This window comes from Rhinolophus ferrumequinum, chromosome 6 (assembly GCF_004115265.2).
Source record: "Rhinolophus ferrumequinum isolate MPI-CBG mRhiFer1 chromosome 6, mRhiFer1_v1.p, whole genome shotgun sequence".
Taxonomy (NCBI): Eukaryota; Metazoa; Chordata; class Mammalia; order Chiroptera; family Rhinolophidae; genus Rhinolophus; species Rhinolophus ferrumequinum.
The window spans coordinates 36,254,196-36,272,643 of NC_046289.1; the positions used below are offsets into that span (position 1 = coordinate 36,254,196).

General features: G+C 42.2%; 1 protein-coding gene across 2 annotated transcripts in view; it reads left to right on the forward strand.

Moving 5' to 3' along the window:
• The first annotated feature begins 269 nt into the window (after positions 1-269).
• Positions 270-18,448, forward strand: part of SLC35F4 (solute carrier family 35 member F4) — a 183,609-nt gene continuing 165,430 nt past the window's right edge. For both annotated transcript variants that reach the window (XM_033106924.1, XM_033106925.1), the window contains exon 1: positions 270-626. In XM_033106924.1, the coding sequence (XP_032962815.1) occupies positions 524-626 (103 nt within the window). In that variant the 5' untranslated portion in view covers positions 270-523. The remainder of the gene's footprint in view (positions 627-18,448) is intronic.

An 18,448-nucleotide genomic window follows, 5' to 3' on the forward strand; every position in this document is an offset into this window, starting at 1 on the left:
CGGGGGCGCCCTGGAGGTGTCATCTCCCTGAGCGACAGTGTGCACCTCTCGCATTAACAGTCCTGGGTTCCGTTGGGTCTCTTCCACCCCCACCCCTCCTCTCTGAGACCCTGCCACCGTCTCACCTCTTCCCTTATGTCAGGTGGGGTTAGGGGGATGTCTACTCTTTCGAAAAGAGACGCAAAAGGGTTAATGATGAGAGTTGGCGGCCAGGAGGGGCGCCCACACCGGCCCTGGCAGCGGTGGGCGTCCGAGGTGAGGGGGCGCTGTTCGGGCAGCAGAGCGCCGGGTGGCGGGCGGGAGAGCTGCCAGGCTGACAGACAGGCCGGCCAGAGTGGGGGCTGCTCCGCCGCCGCCGCCGCTGTGATGCGGAGCCGGTGCTGCGCCGGACGGTGGAATCAGAGCCCGGGCGCGGAAGCACCAGCTGCAACATCAGCACCGTTGGAGGCACCTGCACCGGTGCTCGGGCCCCGCGCTGCGCTCTCCTCCCCGCCGCGCCCGGGGCCGCCGCCCCACGCTCTCTATGGATGTCAAGGCGGCTCCCAACGGGGTGGCCACCATCGAGGACCGGATCTTGCGGATCACAGGCTACTATGGCTATTACCCGGGTTACTCCAGCCAGAAAAGTAAGATGCCGCGGGGCTGCCCTGCTCGAAGCGCCGGAGGGGGGTGGGATGCGAGAGGGAGAGTCGTCCGGACACCTGCAGCCTTGCCTGAGCCGCCAACGCCACCCTCTTGGCAGTGGGGCCAGTGGGCCAGAGTATGTGCGCTGTCCTCGGTCCTGAACCATGGAAGAAAAATGGGGCTCCGGTCGTTTGCGCCTAGGAGTTTGGAAACATTCGCAGCCTTGGGGGCGGAGGCGCAGAAAGGACCCGGTGAGCGCTCCAGACGGCTGTTGCCCCCCTGGCTTATTTACGACCGGAGCAGGCTAACATGGCTGTTTACTTAACGGAAAAGTCAGCCTTTGGGGCTACACTCCCGAAAGGCCCTACTGGGTGCCAGGCTGCCGGCGGGGCGCTGGGGACGCAGGCTGGATAGATTCGGGGGTGGGGCCAGCCAGGGCTGCTGAACCAGACTTGGGTCCCGGCTCCCGCTAGGTCAGCTTGCTCGCTTTGGGCTGCTGAGACATTGCCAGCGCGGGAATTACTCTTGTCAAAACGTGTTTGGGAGGTTCGCCATCCCGGGCAGAAAAAGAACCTGCTCGGGTCTCCGAGTCCCAGAGCCTGGAGTCAGACACCGTGCACATGACTGGGGGTGGGGTGGGTGCGAGGGGGAACCGCCGCCAGGGCACGTCGCGTCTTCCTCTGAGCCCCAGCAGGCTGTTCTGCTGGGTACCAGCTTTCGTCTGGCTAAGTGAGGTCCTGCAGCGCGGATGCTTTCGCATTTCTGGAGCAGTTTTGCTGGGAGGGAGATGAGGTGCGCTCTACTTTGGCCCCTTCCCCCAACACACAAACCCACCGTCTACATTTGCTGGCATTCGTTCTGCTGGCTCATTTTTGCCCCTTCTCAACTGGGGGAGTTGCTGCGGCTTAATTCCCGTGCAGGTGGGGTTTCACTTTTTCTATATCAATACATTTCTATTGTAATAGATGGAGCTCAATTAATGTTTTTGCTGTTAATTTTAACCAGAAGGCTTGGAAGCTCCTAGAAGCATTTCTGATTGGTATTTTCCTGTGACATTTTGGGGTACAATCAACATTGCAATTTCTCTGAAGCACACAAACCCTGACACATAGACCAGGGACACTTTTCTTTTTTTCCACGTAACTTTCTCTACCACTATACTCCATTTATATTGAATAATAATTCAAGAGCTTTCTTCCATGGGCTGTCCTCACACAGATATTTTCTAGTTCAAGATTTCATTTGGCTTCAGGAAAGGCCTATCTGATTTGGATGGTTTCTGTCTAGCTGTTTTTAGCATTAGAGGCGTACATTATTCATTTTCCATACAAAAGTAATGATATAGTGTTAGAATTTTCTGGAAAGAAAATAACATGCTGTGGAATGCAGTTTGAATCCTTGTACTATAGACTCAAAAACTTTTTTTTCCTATCAGCAAAGGGTTTCTTTTTTAACCCTAGAAACTTACATGAAGGTACTGACATTACCATGTGGAGATTCCTTAGATTTTACCTTTGAATATTTTAATTAGGAATCATGGATTTTGGTTGCTTGGAGAATGTAGAAACTGTCTGTGAAACTACAAAACTCAGGGTAGTATATTGTTATAATTTTCATAACAGTGGAACTTTGGTTAATAAAGAACAAACCCAAAAGAATACTGGAAAAGTGACATTTTAAATAAAGACATGTTTATATTATCTTTTCCTACTTGTTGAAGTAGCTGTATGTGTTTCATTTGCCATGCAATAACAGGACAGAAAGAGGGCTGAGTGTTGGCCAAGACAGTAACTGAAGATAAAAGGGATAAAGATGAACTTGGCATGGTTATTTGTCATGGGCACTTACCTCACTTTAGGCCATGGAGTTGAAACAGTGAAGGCAGAGAAACTCACACGGACAGAGAATTATGTGATACTGAAATAACTTTCAGGATGCTTGTGCTTTTGGAGGTAGGAAGAAGTTGCCATTTTGCACAATGACAGGCGAGGAGAGAAGAGAGCTGAAAGAGAGCCAGGCAGCAGAGCACCATGAAATAACCCTGCCCTTGATTCAGGCTTCAACTACGAAACAAACACATTGAAGCAAACCCGTACAATATGGTCAATTGATTTAGCTGTTATCAGGAGTGAGCAACCGTCTGGGGGAAGTCTGGAGGGATATATTTACGAAAAGGCTATGGAGAGGAGTATATAATATGTGAAGGCAAGATGACTTTCCCATTTTCTGTCTGGTTGCATATGAGGCTTCAAGTTGGGATGATCTCTTGATATCTATGCTGTTTATCTTTTTAGAGGCAGGTAGGGACTCACCTCTAAGAATACACATCAGTGATGAGTGTCCTGTTAATACATCCTGATGCCACGCTGCCAGTTGGGAAAATGAGTACCTTGTCTAGAACAAATTCTAGTAGTCAGGCTGATACAAATACGTATATTTTATTCTGATACATATATGTATGGTACAGAGATGAGTAAAGCATTTGTCTAGCCTTGAGTTACTTATGATCTGTCTGGGAAATAGATCTATTCATTAAACAGTTGTTAACTGAGCATCTCTTATGTGCTAGGAATCCATCAGTGAACAAAACAGACAAAAGTATTTTTGTTTTTAGAGCTTAAGTTCTAGTGGGAAGAGACAGACAGTAAATAATAAACAAATTATGAAATTATATTTCAAGATGGAAAATATAAAAATTACAAATTGCTTTGAAAAATTGCAACAGTGTAAAAAAGATTTAAAAGTTCTCAGGGGGTTAGCGATTGTGGCAATTTTAAGTAGGGTGGTCAAATAAGGCCTCACTGAGGAGGTCACAAGTGAGCAAAGACCTGAAGATATGAGGGAGTTGTCCATGTGGACATTGAGAGGAAGATGTTCCAGGCAGAGGGAAGAGCCAGGGCAAAGCTCCAAGTGAAGCATGCCTGGCGTGCTAGAGAAAGAGCAAGGAGGCCTGCATGGCTGAAGTGGGATGAACAACTGGGAGAGAGGTTGGAGATGAGGTCATACAGGGGCTCAGACGAAGTAGGGTCTTATAGGCCATTGTAAGTCATTGGGCTTGTACTCTGAATGAAATGGGGAGTCTTTTCAGGGTTTTGACAGAGGAGTGATGGGACTTGACTTACCTTTCCAAAGAATCAATTTGATTGCTCTGTTGGAGTAGGCATGAAAGCAGAGAGACTGGTTAGTATATTATTGTAATAACCTGGGTGAGAAGTGATGATGGTTTGAATCAGAGTGGTAGCAATGGAGGTGGTGAGAGGTGGTCAGATTCTGGTTATATTTGAAATTACAGCCAATGGGGTTTCCTGATGAATTGGCTATGGTATCTGCAAGAAAGAAAGGAGTAAAAAGTGATCCCATCTTTTCTGCTTTGACCAAGTTTGAGTTGCCAGTGGCTGAAGTGTGAAAGGCTGCAAGGCAGAGAAGTTAAGAAGTTTAAGGGTAAGGATAACTTTTTGGAAAGGTTAAATGTAGTTGGAGATGTTGAATAAGGCTGGAGATGTCTGATTGGAGGTACAAATTAGGGATGTTCCAGCATTTGGATGTTATCGAAAGCCTAATACTGATGAAATCGCCAAAGAGTGAATGTATATAGAGAAGAGGAACAAGGCCTGAACTCTGAAGCTCTCAGATGTTAAGAGGTTGGGGAGAAAAGGAGAAACTATTAAGAGACCGAGAAGGAGCTCCCAGGGAGGTAGAAGGAAATCCAGAAGCATGTGATACCCTGGAAGCCAGAAAAGAGTTTCAGAGGGAGGGGATTATCTGAGTCCAGTGGTGATGAAAGGTCAAGTAAAATGAAGACTGATAACTGACCATGAATTTGGCAACTGGGTATATCATTGGTGACTTTGACACGAGCAGGTAAAGTGGCATAAAATGCATTAGAACGTGTTTACAGAGAATGAGAGGAAGGGATTGGAAACCTGAGTGTAGACGACTCATCAAGGAGTTTTGTGCAAAGAGGAAGAGGGATCAGGGGTTGTAGGGTTAAGGAAGTTCTTTTGTTTGTTTGTTTGTTTTGTTTTAAGATAGGAGAAATATCAGCATGTTTGCATGTAACATGAGAATGACTCATTAGAGAAAGAAGAAATTGTGACGTTGGAGAGAGAGGGTATTAAATCTAGTTCACAAGGGAGTGGACATTGCCTGAGAAAGGAACATATAGGGCAGAGTGTACAGGTGCAGGTTCTGGAGGTGGGTAACTGAGATGGTGGGAGTCTCTTGAGGTTTTCTTTTGGTTGCTTTAGTTTTCTCCAAATAGGAAGCAAGGTCATCCACTGAGAATGAGAATTTGAGAAGAGGTAGAGGTTGGAGGACAGAGAAGATGTGAATACTTAAACAGGGAGAGTGAGCAAACTGGGGAAGTACCTTAAGGTGGTCTGGCTGCCTTAAAGGATCCATTTAAAGTTTCTGGCCAAATATATGGTGATGAAAAGAGAACTGCCTCTGGGTGGTGAACACACAGTGTGATATATAGATGATGTATTGCAGAATTGTACGCCTGAAACCTATGTAACTATACTAACAATTGTCACCCCAATAAACTTTAATTAAAAAAAAAAGACAGTAAAAACAAAAAGTTTCTGGTCACAAATTTAAAGTGAAACCAGACCATAAATTGTTGTATTCATTGACACAGTGGAGACATGGAGCAAGTGAAGAGAAGGGTTTAACCAGAGTTGCAAATTATCCAATAGGTATAATAAAATAATAGGGGCAAAAGAGTTGTGAATGTATGCAAAGAAAGTATTATTATAATGATTGACCATAAAATTGAAAACTGGTAAGTAGAGAAGAGAGGAAACGAAGACCATTGGGGAGAGTGAAAACTGGGAGGATCATTGGAAATCTCAGTGGGGTCGAAGGCCAGCAGTAGTTAGCTGAAAGATAAAAGGTGGTGGTCAGAGAGATAAGAAGGTTGTATATTGTAAGAAGTCATTCATTTCCACAATTCAAGTCAAAGGATAAATTCATTTGTTTTATTGTGTTCCATTATCGAAGGTTTGAGGGTGAGGTTTCTTTTTGTGCTCGTGTAAGGAGGCAGTATGTTGATGTGCAGTGAATTAAACCGTAGTGGTTTGGAAATTGATTGTAGTCTAAACCTGCCAGCAACTGACTCTGAGACCTGGGACACCTCTCTGTGGACACCAGTCTCTGTAAAAAAGAGGGTGGACGTCACTGTCTCAGAACAGCCATACAGTCGGTCATCTTTGACAGTCTGCGAAGAGTCCCACCCTCTATGGAAGAATCTCACTCAGTAAACTCTATGAGTCCATTTACTTTGCCTCTGTCTCATCACTCCACCTTCTCAGATAGTAGCCAGTTGCCTCTTTTCGTACCATGCATGTGTTGGCCTTTTGTTTTTGCTACACCGTCTACGTGACCAGGTTCTGTAGCTAATTTCCATTCATAGTTGCACATTTACAGTAAAACTTTCTCCCCTTGCTGTGATCCTGTCTCTGACCATCCTGTCTCCAAAAGGAACACTACCAACTTCTGGCTCCTTTGACTGTCTGACTGCTATGACTTAGCCTTTCCCAAATTTCCAGCCTCAGCTGTCTCTTCTCACTCTTTACTTTCCCCGAGTAAGCTAATCAATCTCATGGCTTCACCATTTCTTCTCTGTCTGTATTTCTAGATCCACTTTTTCTGAACTCTGACCCACATTTCAAACTTTATACTAGAATTCCTACCTGGATGTCCTCCAGGCATGTCACACATAAAACTAAATTCATCATCCTGTCCTTAAAATGTGACTTTGCCTTCTTATTATGTTTTTTAGCTTCCAATATCTGTATCTAACCAATTGCCCAGAAACCTGGAGTTATCCTCAGAGTCCGCCCTCTCCCCACACCCCATATTCAGTGAACAGGTCCTGCCCTAACTGTCCCTCCCCCCGTCACTGCCTTAGTTCTATCCATCACGTCTTCTGCCCAGCCTCACCTTTACAACATTTAATTCCCTAAACTGCAAATCTGCTCACCTCATTTCCCTAATCAATTGCCTGAAATAAATCTTCATTTTCTGTGGAATAAAGTCCAAACTCCTTAGTTGCCACAACCTGAGCTCAGCTTACGTTGTTCTATTTTAGGACACATTTCCTCCCTAATTGCCAAATTAATGCATGCTTAATGCAGAAAATCTGGAAGGCAGAGGAGCAAAGACAGATTAAAACAAAATTACTCATAATTCCACCACCCAGAGGTGATTAGTGTTAATGTTTTGGTTAGCACTGTCCTTTTGGTCATTTTTATATCTACAGATACAGGCAAATACTTTTTATTTCGTACTGAACATTTCTCTCATTGGTGTATATATTTGTTATAAATTTAATGTATACATAGTCTCCCATATATTTAAGCACCTTCATCTACTTACGTTGTTGGATTTTTACTTCAGTTTTTCCTTTTAGTTTCACCTCCCACACGGCCTCCACAAATCCTGGTCATAGTTTCATTAAGCAGCTCGTTGTTTTATTAACATTGTTGTCCCCATACTGTTCTGCTCCTCAGTGTCCTTTTACACTATGGCCCAAATGGCTTCTTCTCCCTCTGTCTCCTTCCTCACACTTTGGAAAGCTCTTCTTTATCTTTAAAGGCTGAGTTTAAGTACACTGTCTTCTGCAAATCTTTCTGATTTCTCCAGGCTGGGTGACTCTTCCTTCTGTGCTTCTGTAATACTATGTACTCACCTCTGTTCCAGCATTCAGCAGACTACTATTTTGGGCTATTTACACCAGGCCATGTCACCCACAGAGCTTGAGGAGGGAAGGGACTTATCTTTGTTTATTTATTTGCCTCTTAGGCAAAGTGTCTAGTACATTCTGGGTGCTCAATAAAGTTTATTGTACTAGTGAATGAATGATTACAGATTCCTTTGAAGAAATTGGAGCGTCAATTGTTTTCACACAGAAAAAAAAATAGTATGTGATGGTAGTGATTGGAAGGAAATTTTAAAAATTTGCTAGCTATGAGACAAACAGATATGCCTATTCAAAGAAAGAGAATACACCAAATGGTATTGTGTGATCACTTTACCTTTGTGGTTGTAACTTCTGCATTTGTATCTTTCCTATTTCCTTCATAATATTTTCTGTGCTTGAATGGGGTGGAGGTAAAGCAATTTTTAAAAATACAGAGTAGTAAGTATAAAGTTACTAGAATTACAAGGAATGAAATGTACCCCCCCCCTTTAAAGTGGTTATTATTGGTCTTCATGGTACAATATGAATATAATACTTAAGCACTCTAACTGGATGAGTTATAAAATTGTCTCTTGCTGGTGAAATGAATGGACCAAACGTTTCTCCCAGTTGATATTCTGTTTATACCCGATAGTAAGCTTTATGCTTCTTTGTGTATGATAGGTAGTATTTTGTAAACAGTTTTAGACTACGACACATAAGGGCTACGTTGATCCTGAATATCATTGCCTAGTCATTAATGTGGAAAATGTGGTAGTTTCTACAATGTTTGTTCTGATATGTATTTTTCACTTAAAATACAAATTTACATATAAACTGAATATTTGTATTATAGAATGCCTTTCTACTACCAGCTAACAGGCGGGTTTCACATTCAGTTTGATATACTTTCTTTAGAAAGCCTTAGATGGCCTGGGTGAGGCCCTTAGGCTTTAATGCAAAGACCACCAGACCCTAGTCTGCTACTTGCTAGCCTTTTAAAGTTGTGTAAGTAACTTGACCTCTTACATTAACAATTTTGTTCTTGGAAAATGGGAATAATAATAGTTGCTTCACAGGTCATTGTGAGGATTAAGGAAGATAATGTATATAGAATGTCTGGTACAACGCCCAGTTCCATGTGTGGAATCTGTTATGATTATGGAGAAAACTAATAGAATTGATTTCATGATTTCAAAGAGCCTTGCTCATTTTTTTTTTTTTTTTGTAAATAAATGGTTTACCACTTTTTCACACCATATCCAATATCGTGCTTTGAATTGGTATGGAAAATTGTGTTACAGCAATGTTCAAGATAATTTACAAATTATCCAAGTTCATAATGGCTTTTATTTTTGGATGTTGCCTTCCTCTCCTTAGCCATTTCTGGCTTGCCTGGTGTTGTAACCGAAAGGAGCAGTCCTACTTGGAATGCCTTTAGGGATAATTTATAATGGGCTGGAGGCCATTTGTCATGAGATTAGTTCTACTGGGTTGATCCAAAACAGAGGAGACAAGTCTAGGGTCTATGTATGGGTGGCAAGATGGGTTTGCATGTATGGAGATGAAAATACCCAGACATCAAAGTAGAGGAGAATGCAGGGGTGGGGGCGGTGGGGGAATGTGGAGGGGAGAGTGGGAAGGGGAAGGGTGGAATTCCAGATGAAAATGGGTAGCATGGGATGTGGTGGGTAACGTTAGATAGGATTAGTGGGGCAAACAGGTGAAGAGGAAGTGAAGGCTGAGGGTTAATTTGGAATGGTCTAGTGGAAGTTTTATTGTTCCTTTTGTATGTGGAGTATTAGAGGGGCAGTTCCTTTTTTGGCTATTTATATAGTAGCAAATATAACAAATGAGGTATTTTATGTTCTACTTAAAAAAATACATCATTATGTTACAAATGCATTTACATATTTATTCATAGTCTTACTTAGTTATAATACCGTGCTTCCCCCAAAATAAGACCAGGTCTTATATTAATTTTTGCTTCAAAAGATTCATTAGGGCTTATGTTCAGGGGATGTCATCCTGAAAAATCATGCTAGGGCTTATTTTTCCAGTTAGGTCTTATTTTTGGGGAAACACGGTAGTTATAATTTTTTAAGTTATAAAGCACTAACTAACAGATACAGAGGAATATAGAGAAAAAGGAAAATAATCTTGTGACCCTAACATAACTACTGTTATTTTGGTTAATTTCCTTCCAATCATCCTAATGCATATTGGGGTTCACTTCTTGATTTAGTGACACTATAGTGTAGTCATAATTTTGATATACATACAATTTTGTGCCCTGCTTCTTTTCCACTTAACATTTTAGGATAAGCATTTTTCTTTCACGTTGTTGGACTTATCTGTTTTGAGAGGCTGGAATTAGATTTTCCTTTGAGAGAGCTTGGCTTAAAAAATTTGGGCAAGCTAGTTCTCAGTTATTTGAGACTCAATAAAATGGAGAGACCTGGAGTGTTATTTAGGGCTTGTTCAGTTTCTAGTCACAGGATTGTACCTGAACTAGCTTAAGCAAAAATGGCAGCAATTGAAAGGATACTGACTGGGGTCTCTCACAGATTTTAAGGGCAGGGATTAAGGGGGATAAGGTAGCATAAGGTCCTGGAGGGCTGTGGAGGAAAATGGGAAGCCCTCTTTCTCTGCCTTTTATCTCCTTTTTTCTGGCACATGTTCTCCATTCTAGTCTCTTGCTGCAGACTGGCTTTCTCTATTTTCTTATCCAAATCGTTGAAAATAGACTCTGCCAGCAGTTCCAATGTTTATATGTCCTTTGTTCAAGAGACCAGACAGATTGAGCAAGAATCTCTTACTTCTAAATCTGTTTCCTGGGGAAAGGGACTCGTTGGTCTAATCTGTGTCAAGTGCACAATCTTGAGCGCATTGACTGGTGGTTTGGGGCAGGGTCAAGTTATGTAATCATGGCTGCCACAGGCTCTCTCCTGTAACCTACTAACTGGGGAAAGAGTTAGTTTATGAGTATAGAGAAAAGGAGCGATTGGCTGGACAGTCACCTTAATAGCTGTTCGGTTCACAGATGTATGTGTGAAAAGTTTTTCATATCAACTAGTAGGCTTCATTCAAGATCTGATTTTTTTTTTGGTCCTGATAGCCCTTACAGTGTATCTAGGTACTGTTTAGAGAAGTTATAGACACTTCTATAAACTGAGAAAATACAAGTGTCTGTTTAGATTATCAGTCTCTAGGGAGTTCTATTTTAATATTACCCAGCCAGTACTGCGGATTGCTTGTTACATTGTATTGGAGTGCTACTGGTTGCAACAAGTGTGGAAGACATATTTCTTTTTCTAGGTCAGATAGGGCAACGCACCACTTTCTTCAGATTCAAGATATAGTAACTGAGGATGGCATTTAACATTGTATATTGTTAAAGGAGGACTGAAATTACCCTATTGTAAAGTCTAAGATTTTTCTCTCTTTTGTCCTGGGCTAATGCCAAGACGACACTAGGGAGGTGTCAGTAATAGTTTTATGGCCCTGAAAACCAGACGTACTAGGAATTCTTTACCCCTTGGGAAAGCTAAGATTCCTAAGGGTGGAAGATCCGGCAGGGTTTTGCTACTGATATCTTGCCAAACCCCAGATCATGTGACTTTGGTATCTATCATGTGTTTCTGTTCATTCTCATGTTTAATCATAGGCATTCTAGAGGAAAGACCCAGGTTGAATGAGTTGGGAGCCATTTGGAGACCATCTTCCCTGCTGGATTTATGGCGGCAGGTTCTAAAGAAGCCATAACCTATCTATTTCCCAGGGACTTTTTAGAACAAATATATTAGAAGTTGAGAACTTTTTCTCATTAATTTTTATTTATTTTTTTAAATTAAAGTTTATTGGGGTGACAATGGTTAGTAAAGTTACATAGGTTTCACGTGTACAATTCTGTAATACTCGTACATCACCTATATATCACATGGTGCATACATAATGTGATATATAGAGGATGTAATACAGAATTCTCCTTAATTTTTAAAAAAGTTGTGAGCACCTGAAACAGGAGCTTCTTGTCTTTCCCCTTTCTAGTCCGTGTCCACGTAGCAGCCTTTGTGATCTTTAAAAAGCATTTATTAGATCCTGCCATTCCTCTGGTTAAAGTCCTCAGTGGCTTCCCATACGTCTTTGGAAAACTATAAAACCCTAAACCCAGCCTACAAGGCCCTGCAGGGTCGAGTTCTTCAGATGGCACCATTCTTCCATGCCCTCACTGTGCTGTGGTTATACTGGCATGTGCACCAGCCCCTGTCCTTCCTCTGGGCTGATGAACAAGCTCGGCCCTCCTCCTGGTGGTGTTACCTGCCTGGCTTCTAGCCGTCTCTCAGGTCTCATATGAAGTGCCACTGCCTCAGAGAGGTCTTTCCAGCTTTACACCTCTCTCATCTCATGCACTTTTCCTTTATAGCACTTACTACAATCTACAATTATAATTTATGTCGCTATTTATGCTCCATAAATATTTGTTGCTAGATTAAACCTTGTTAAAAATTGAGTAGATTTTTTTTTTTAAATCCACATTTTATTTGCAATATTTTTAGACTTACAGAAAAGCTGCAAAGATAATAGAGAGTTCCTGTACACCCCTTACCCAGTTTTACCCCTTTATTACCACTTTACGTTACCGATGTATGTTTGTCAGAACCAAGGAACCAATAGTGGTACCTACCATTAATTACAATCTAGACTCTATTTGGATTTCGCCAGTTTTTACAGTACGGTTCTCTTTCTGTTCCAGGATCCAGTCCAGGATACTGCATTGCACTTAGTTGTCATGTATCTTAAATAAGCTTTTAATGCATTGAACTTCAAAAGATAATTTCAATTTTATAGGCACTTCCTGGCCAATGTTTTAGGCCTTGGATCAGATCACATTTGAAAACTTAACTGCTAGTTCTCAAGATGACAATGGATTAAATTTGTATTAGAAATCACCTATGACTTAACATTTTAATTACGTAGTATCTTAGAGGGCTGTTCTTTTATAGTACAAACAATAGTTTTTAACATTTGTGCTTTTTAACATTTTGGGGGACACAGAAATCTTTGAAAATCTAAATAAAGCTATAAATTACCCCCTCACCCCAAAAATGCACATATACACCAAACATTTTTATGTAGTTTATTTCATTACACTAGACATTTATTACTTCTTAGGAACAGGCTATAGGAACGGTGATTTCAACAAATTGTATCTTTTTTTTTTTTGTCTTATGAGAATGGGTGCAAAATTTAATGGTAGTGCCTGAAAAAATTGAAATAATTCAAATTTGTTAACTAAAATAAACATGAACTTCAGTTTTATTCAAAAGTGAATTTTAGTGAGAAAGCTCTTGCAGTTTGGATTAATAAGAAGCTGAAATTTTGGAGTAGCCTTTGCCACGGGAATATGCAGCTCATCTTTGACATCGGGTTGATTTCAATTTGATTAAAATTTTAACACCTTCTAAAAAGTCTAACTCACAAGGATATGAAGTAGCAAATGAAGTTACAGATCCCATAGCTTATTTTGCAGGAAGAGGTTGGATTTGTACCAATAAACACCAGACTTCTCATAGATTCTTCAAGTTGAATTAATGTCACATCATTTCATTTGTACTCAAGTCAATGAAATCATCTTTGATATGAGATCTGCATCATCCATGCTGTCTTTGTCAGCAAAAAAAGGATGAAATTATGTTTCAATTTTAAGGTTGTCTAAGCAGAATTAGCCTTCAAATATATCCTGCAGTGTATCTAGATATCTACAGATTGTCTGCACAGACATTTTATGACATGTCATTCTGGATCTTTACTTTCCTGAGGAGCTATGTTTAAAAAAAAAAAAAATTGTGATCTTCAGCTGCATTATAATAGTGACTTTAAAGCTTTCAGTGAAAAAGTATATCACATTTATTTCTACAAAGTAAGCAAAGTGAAGAATGAACTTCTCTTTGAACTGACTGTTCTAAGGATGGGCTTGTCTTTTCTCTCTGTTAAAAACACATAATTCAACTGAGTAAATCTGAAGATCTAATTGGCTTTATTAAGTGATTCATGAATTGGGCGCCATCCCACCTAAAAACTAGAAGGGAGCTCGGAGGGACCGTCCAAAATGGAAGGTTCTTATAGGAAGAAGGGTAGGACAAAGGAGCTAGTAACAAAAAAAAAGCAAGGCTTATTTTTAGATGAAGACATCTTCTTTTGGGGAGAAGGGGACCAAAATGCTTTTTTATCATGCAGATTACCTCTTCTTTCTATGGGGATGGAGAGGGCCCACCTGCAGATTACCTTATTGGTGCTCCACCAGAAAATTCCAGACTGATTGATTAAGATTACATTTCTGGGACAGGTTGAAACTGCAGTTCGATCAGGTATTTATTAAATCTGGGTTTGGTATCATAGGCTTTCAGCACGAGTGATACCATTTTGGGCCTGAGATTTTCTCTTTAATATCTCATAGGTGATACGAATGTTTTCCCAAATGTCATTCAAAGATTTCAAGTCATGGTTTCTGGAAAGATATTAGCTTCTCGGTAGTTAAGGAGAACTCCACATTCTCTTCACTGGCTCTGATGGAATTGGCTTTTAAGGCAATAGAAAAGGTTTCTTGTGAGATCATTGACAACATTTTGGTTGCTACTGTTATACATGCTGTTGTATAAGGCAGCAAGTTACACTGATATGCAAAGCTGCTTTTATCACCAAACAGCATAATCTACTTTTCTCCCCAGGTACAGTTTGTCAGACATTGCAACATCTTCATGTTTCCTAAAAAGCTCACAGAATAGGCAATCTCTGTGGATGATATTCATACACATATAACAGAAAATCAGGAGTTGGAAGCATTGTGAGATATTTGCTAATGGGAAATAGCATAGTTATTGGACTCTGCAATTTGCATCAAAATTATGGCAAATGAGCAAGTTTGGGGAAGGACTTTATTTGATAAAGGCACAGATTCCATTTTTATCCCCTGCTGCAGACCACAATGCAGTTTATCCTTTTCCAAAGCACACCGGTTCCCAAGGTTTCCCCAGGATGGATTTGGCTGCAAGTAAAGAAAACTCAATTTATATTGGCTAAGAAATGGGGAAATTTATTCTCTTTTATAGCAGGAAGTTGAGAGGTGGGATGGCTGACTTAATGGCTTATGCTGTAATGAAGTATCAGATTCTAATTTTTTCTTTCCTGTTTTCCATCTCTTTGTGTTTTATACTTTGTAGGCTATGTTCCTGCCTTTATTTTCAAACTCTTCTACTAAATTTTTCACTTAAAGTTTCATTTAAAGTTGTAATAGCTCTCTTTTGTTTTCTTAATATTTCTTTTAAAATTATTGCATCTTATTTTTGTTTTATGGATATAATAGCTTCTTTTATTCCTTGAGGATATTACTAATATGGTTTTAGAAGTTTTTTCTCTTGAATGGGCTGTTTCCTCCAAGTTGCTTTAAATTTTTTCTTTTATTATTTTTAGCCAATATTCTTGGATGTTTTATGATTTTTGTTCATCTGCTTGCAGTCTAGAGTATAGGACTCCCAAACTATTTGGAAGCGGTGAGAATGGTTGAGGAGGTTAAGAACTGTGACAGATCTTACCCCACTTGCAAGTTAGCCCACTACAGTTCCATGGACGCTAGCAGAAGACAGGAGAAACCTGGGTCAGGTACAAAGGACTTTATTATTCACAGTTTAGCAAGTAGCATGAGCATCATGCTCACAGTGGTTCCCTTGCTCCCCAAATTCCACAAGGGCTTCCTTACTATGTAGTAGGTTTGAGTCACAGCTGAGGACTCCTGAGCTTAGGGAATCCCAATCACTTATAATGACATATAGCATCCACTCAGCCTTTGCTCCAGAGGAAGACATTAGTAAACAAACCTGCCTTCTGTTCTAGAGGGAGACATTATTTCTATCTTCCAAACTGTACACTCTACAGGGCCTTGAAAAGGTAGTCCAGAACAAAAGGCTGTCAGATCCTACACAAGATGTTCAGAAATGGAAGACCCGTGATGAATTGTCTCCCAACAAGGGCTTATCTATTATGACTTTACTGTGAAAGAGCTGGGCTCTTTTCTTGGGAATCCTCAATATCATTTTCTTTAAGATCTGGTTCTTTAGATCACAGAAGACTATTCGTGGGGACAGAGTCCCAGAGAGCAGTTTCCAGGCTCTCGGCCTCCTGTGGAAAGGTGCTGGCTCGGTTATTAAATGGCCATCAGCTGTAATCAGATGGCCATTCACTGTGGCTTGTTGGCCATCAGCTGTTACAGGTTAGCCATTAGCCACTAATATAACTGCCGTGGCTACGCAGGGGATTGGTTTGTTGGTTGGTTGGTTGGCAGAGAAGCAGACGGCAGATTGCGGGTCGTGTGGAGCCTGCTTCCTGTATCTCCAACCCAGCTGCCAGTGAGACTATAGTGGTATGAACCCTCTATCCATGGCTCCATTGGTGTTCCTTTTTGGCTCACCATATCCTGCGTTCTTATGCGGGGAGCGGGAGCTGAGACCCTGCATGACACATGGTGCAGTGAGCAGGGTACGGCACCGGCCTGAATCCCCAAAGGGGTAATGGGGAAGTTTATACATATGAAAGCTCAGTTTCAGGAAGCCCGTGAGGAGCGGTGCCGGGAACAGGAGGCGCTATCTGCTTGGGAGAAATGTGACCCCTCGGTGAACTGGTGGGTCTCTTGAGCCTCTGGATGGCACACCACCCTTTTGGCCATGGCGGGCGTCACCTTCCTTTTGGTTGTCCGCTGCTTCTGTGGGCTCCTAGAGTTGTGGACATCTGACACCGAGGCCTCCACTCACTCGGACACCTGGTGTGGCGAGCTGGACTCTGGCCAGGTAGGAATGGCGTCTGACTCTGGGCGGGAGGACATGTGGCCCCACACTGTGTGGTGCCCAGTGACCACTGTTCTCGGGAGCTGGACCCCCATGGAGGGGTGGGAGGATGTGGACAGTTCTCCAACCAGCATAGGCCAGAGAAAGCGAAGGTCGTTGCGGCCGTGTGGGCTGGGAAGTGCTTGCTGAGGCAGCCCAGGTGTGGGACTTGTGGTCCCAGGAGGAAACGCTTGTTGAGTCCTCGGTGGAGGATACAGGTGAAGTCAAGGTCGTCCCTCACCCTCAGGTTGGGGAGGACTTGGAGCCCTCGCCCCGCGGAAAAGTCACACGTTGTGGGGCCAGCGCACAGCACTGGTGAATGATTGTGGATTATGGGGAATTGGCTCCATTCCTGATTTGATGGACCGCTTGACTGTTTGCTTGGGAACGTACCACCGTGTAGTGGAACTGGCGGATGTTTGCTTCCTGTGTCTCTCCTGGTCGCCAGCGAGACTGTGATACAGGAAGACCCCTTGTTGGGGTACAGGCAGATGTTTACTTCCTGTATCTCTCCTGGCCGCCAGCGAGACTGGTGCAGGAAGACACCTTGTTGGGGTGCTGGCGGATGTTTGCTTTTTGTATCTGGACCAGTGGCCAGCAAGGATATGTAAGCACCTTGGCTGTGAGCCACTATTGTTCCGGCATAGTACCCTGAGAACTCTGGCTGTGCCCAGAAAGACTGGCTATGCCCAGAAAGTAGGTGGACATTGAGGGACACCCCCTGGGACATTACTTGAACTGGACTGGAACATTTTCTCGTGAGCTGGGTTCCTGACACAGGGCCCCTCACGGAAGACGCTTGTCGCGTAGATTGTGAAGTGAGATCCTGTAGGGGTAGAGTGAGGGAACAGAGCCCCAGAGAGCAGTTTCCAGGCTCTCGAGCTCACATGGAAAGGTGCTGGCTTGGGTAGTAAATGACCATCAGCTGTAATCAGATGGCCATCCACTCTGGCTGGATGGCCATCAGCTGTTACTGGTTAGCCATTAGCCACTAATATAACTGCTGTGGCTACGAGGGGTTTGGTTGGTTGGTTGGTTGGCAGAGAAGCAGATGGCGGATTGCGGGTCGTGTGGAGCCTGCTTCCTGTATCTCCAACCCAGCTGCCAGTGAGACTATAGTGGTATGAACCCCCTATCCATGGCTCCGTTGGTGTTCCTTTTTGGCCTCACAATATCCTGAGTTCTTAGGTGGGGAGCGGGAGCTGAGACCCTGCATGACACCCTGCATAACACTATTCTACTCTCCTGACTGGCTGCTATCATTTTGGGAACCAAGTAGGAAAGAAGCCTAGGCATGTCAGTGAGCCGAGTGCATAGATTCACTTACTTTGTCCATGATTTTGGTGTGGTATCCCAATATTCAACCATGCCCGGTGTTCCTGTAGACTCTTGTTTGGGCCTCTCAAGAGAATAAAGCTCTGGCCTTTGCCAGAATAAAGGGAGGGAAGGTCAAATGTTATCAGAGTGAGAGTGGGGATTATGAAGCCTTTAGCCTTCTTAACCAGACCAAACCAAAGCTCTTGGTTTTAGCATCACTGTCATCCCCCTTGTAGTGATAACCGGTAACTTTGGGAAATTCTGTGTTGTAAACTGGACTAATAGCCATTTCCTCTACCTTAGTTTAGGTTTCAGTTTCCTCAGGCCTGACAAGTCAGTTACCACTTTCTAGCTTCTAAAATTTTGTTATTGTCTTCTTTCCTGATTCTTGTGGATTTGTGCCTTTAAAAAATTCACTTATTGTCATTTTAGTGGAATTTCCTGAACGAACAAATAAGGATGTGTTTATTCAATCTGCCATCGTTACCAGGAAGCATCACTGTACTTTCTATTTGTATTCTTTGAAATCTTCCAACTGTAAACTAAGACAAATGTCTTGTTCGTAGTGGCAGAGTACATTAAATTTATTTCCTTCCAGTGGGAAGCTGTTTTAGATGTCATAACAAGGGGGCAAATGATATTGTACATGATCTGTTTCTTGATCTGAATGCTGGTTTTATGGATGTGGTTAGTTTATGAAAATATCAAGCAGTGGACTTAAGTTTTGTGTATTTTTCTCCATGCATGTTATATTGCACTAAAAATTTTACATTAAAAATTGTACTTTTTATTGATGGTTTCCTTTGCTGTGAAAAAACTTTTTAGTTTGATGTAATCCCACATGTTTATTTTTTCTCTTATTTCCCTTGCACGAGGGGATATATCAGTACAGACCTTACATTTAAGTCTTTAAGCCATTTTGAATTTATTTTTGTATATGGTGTAA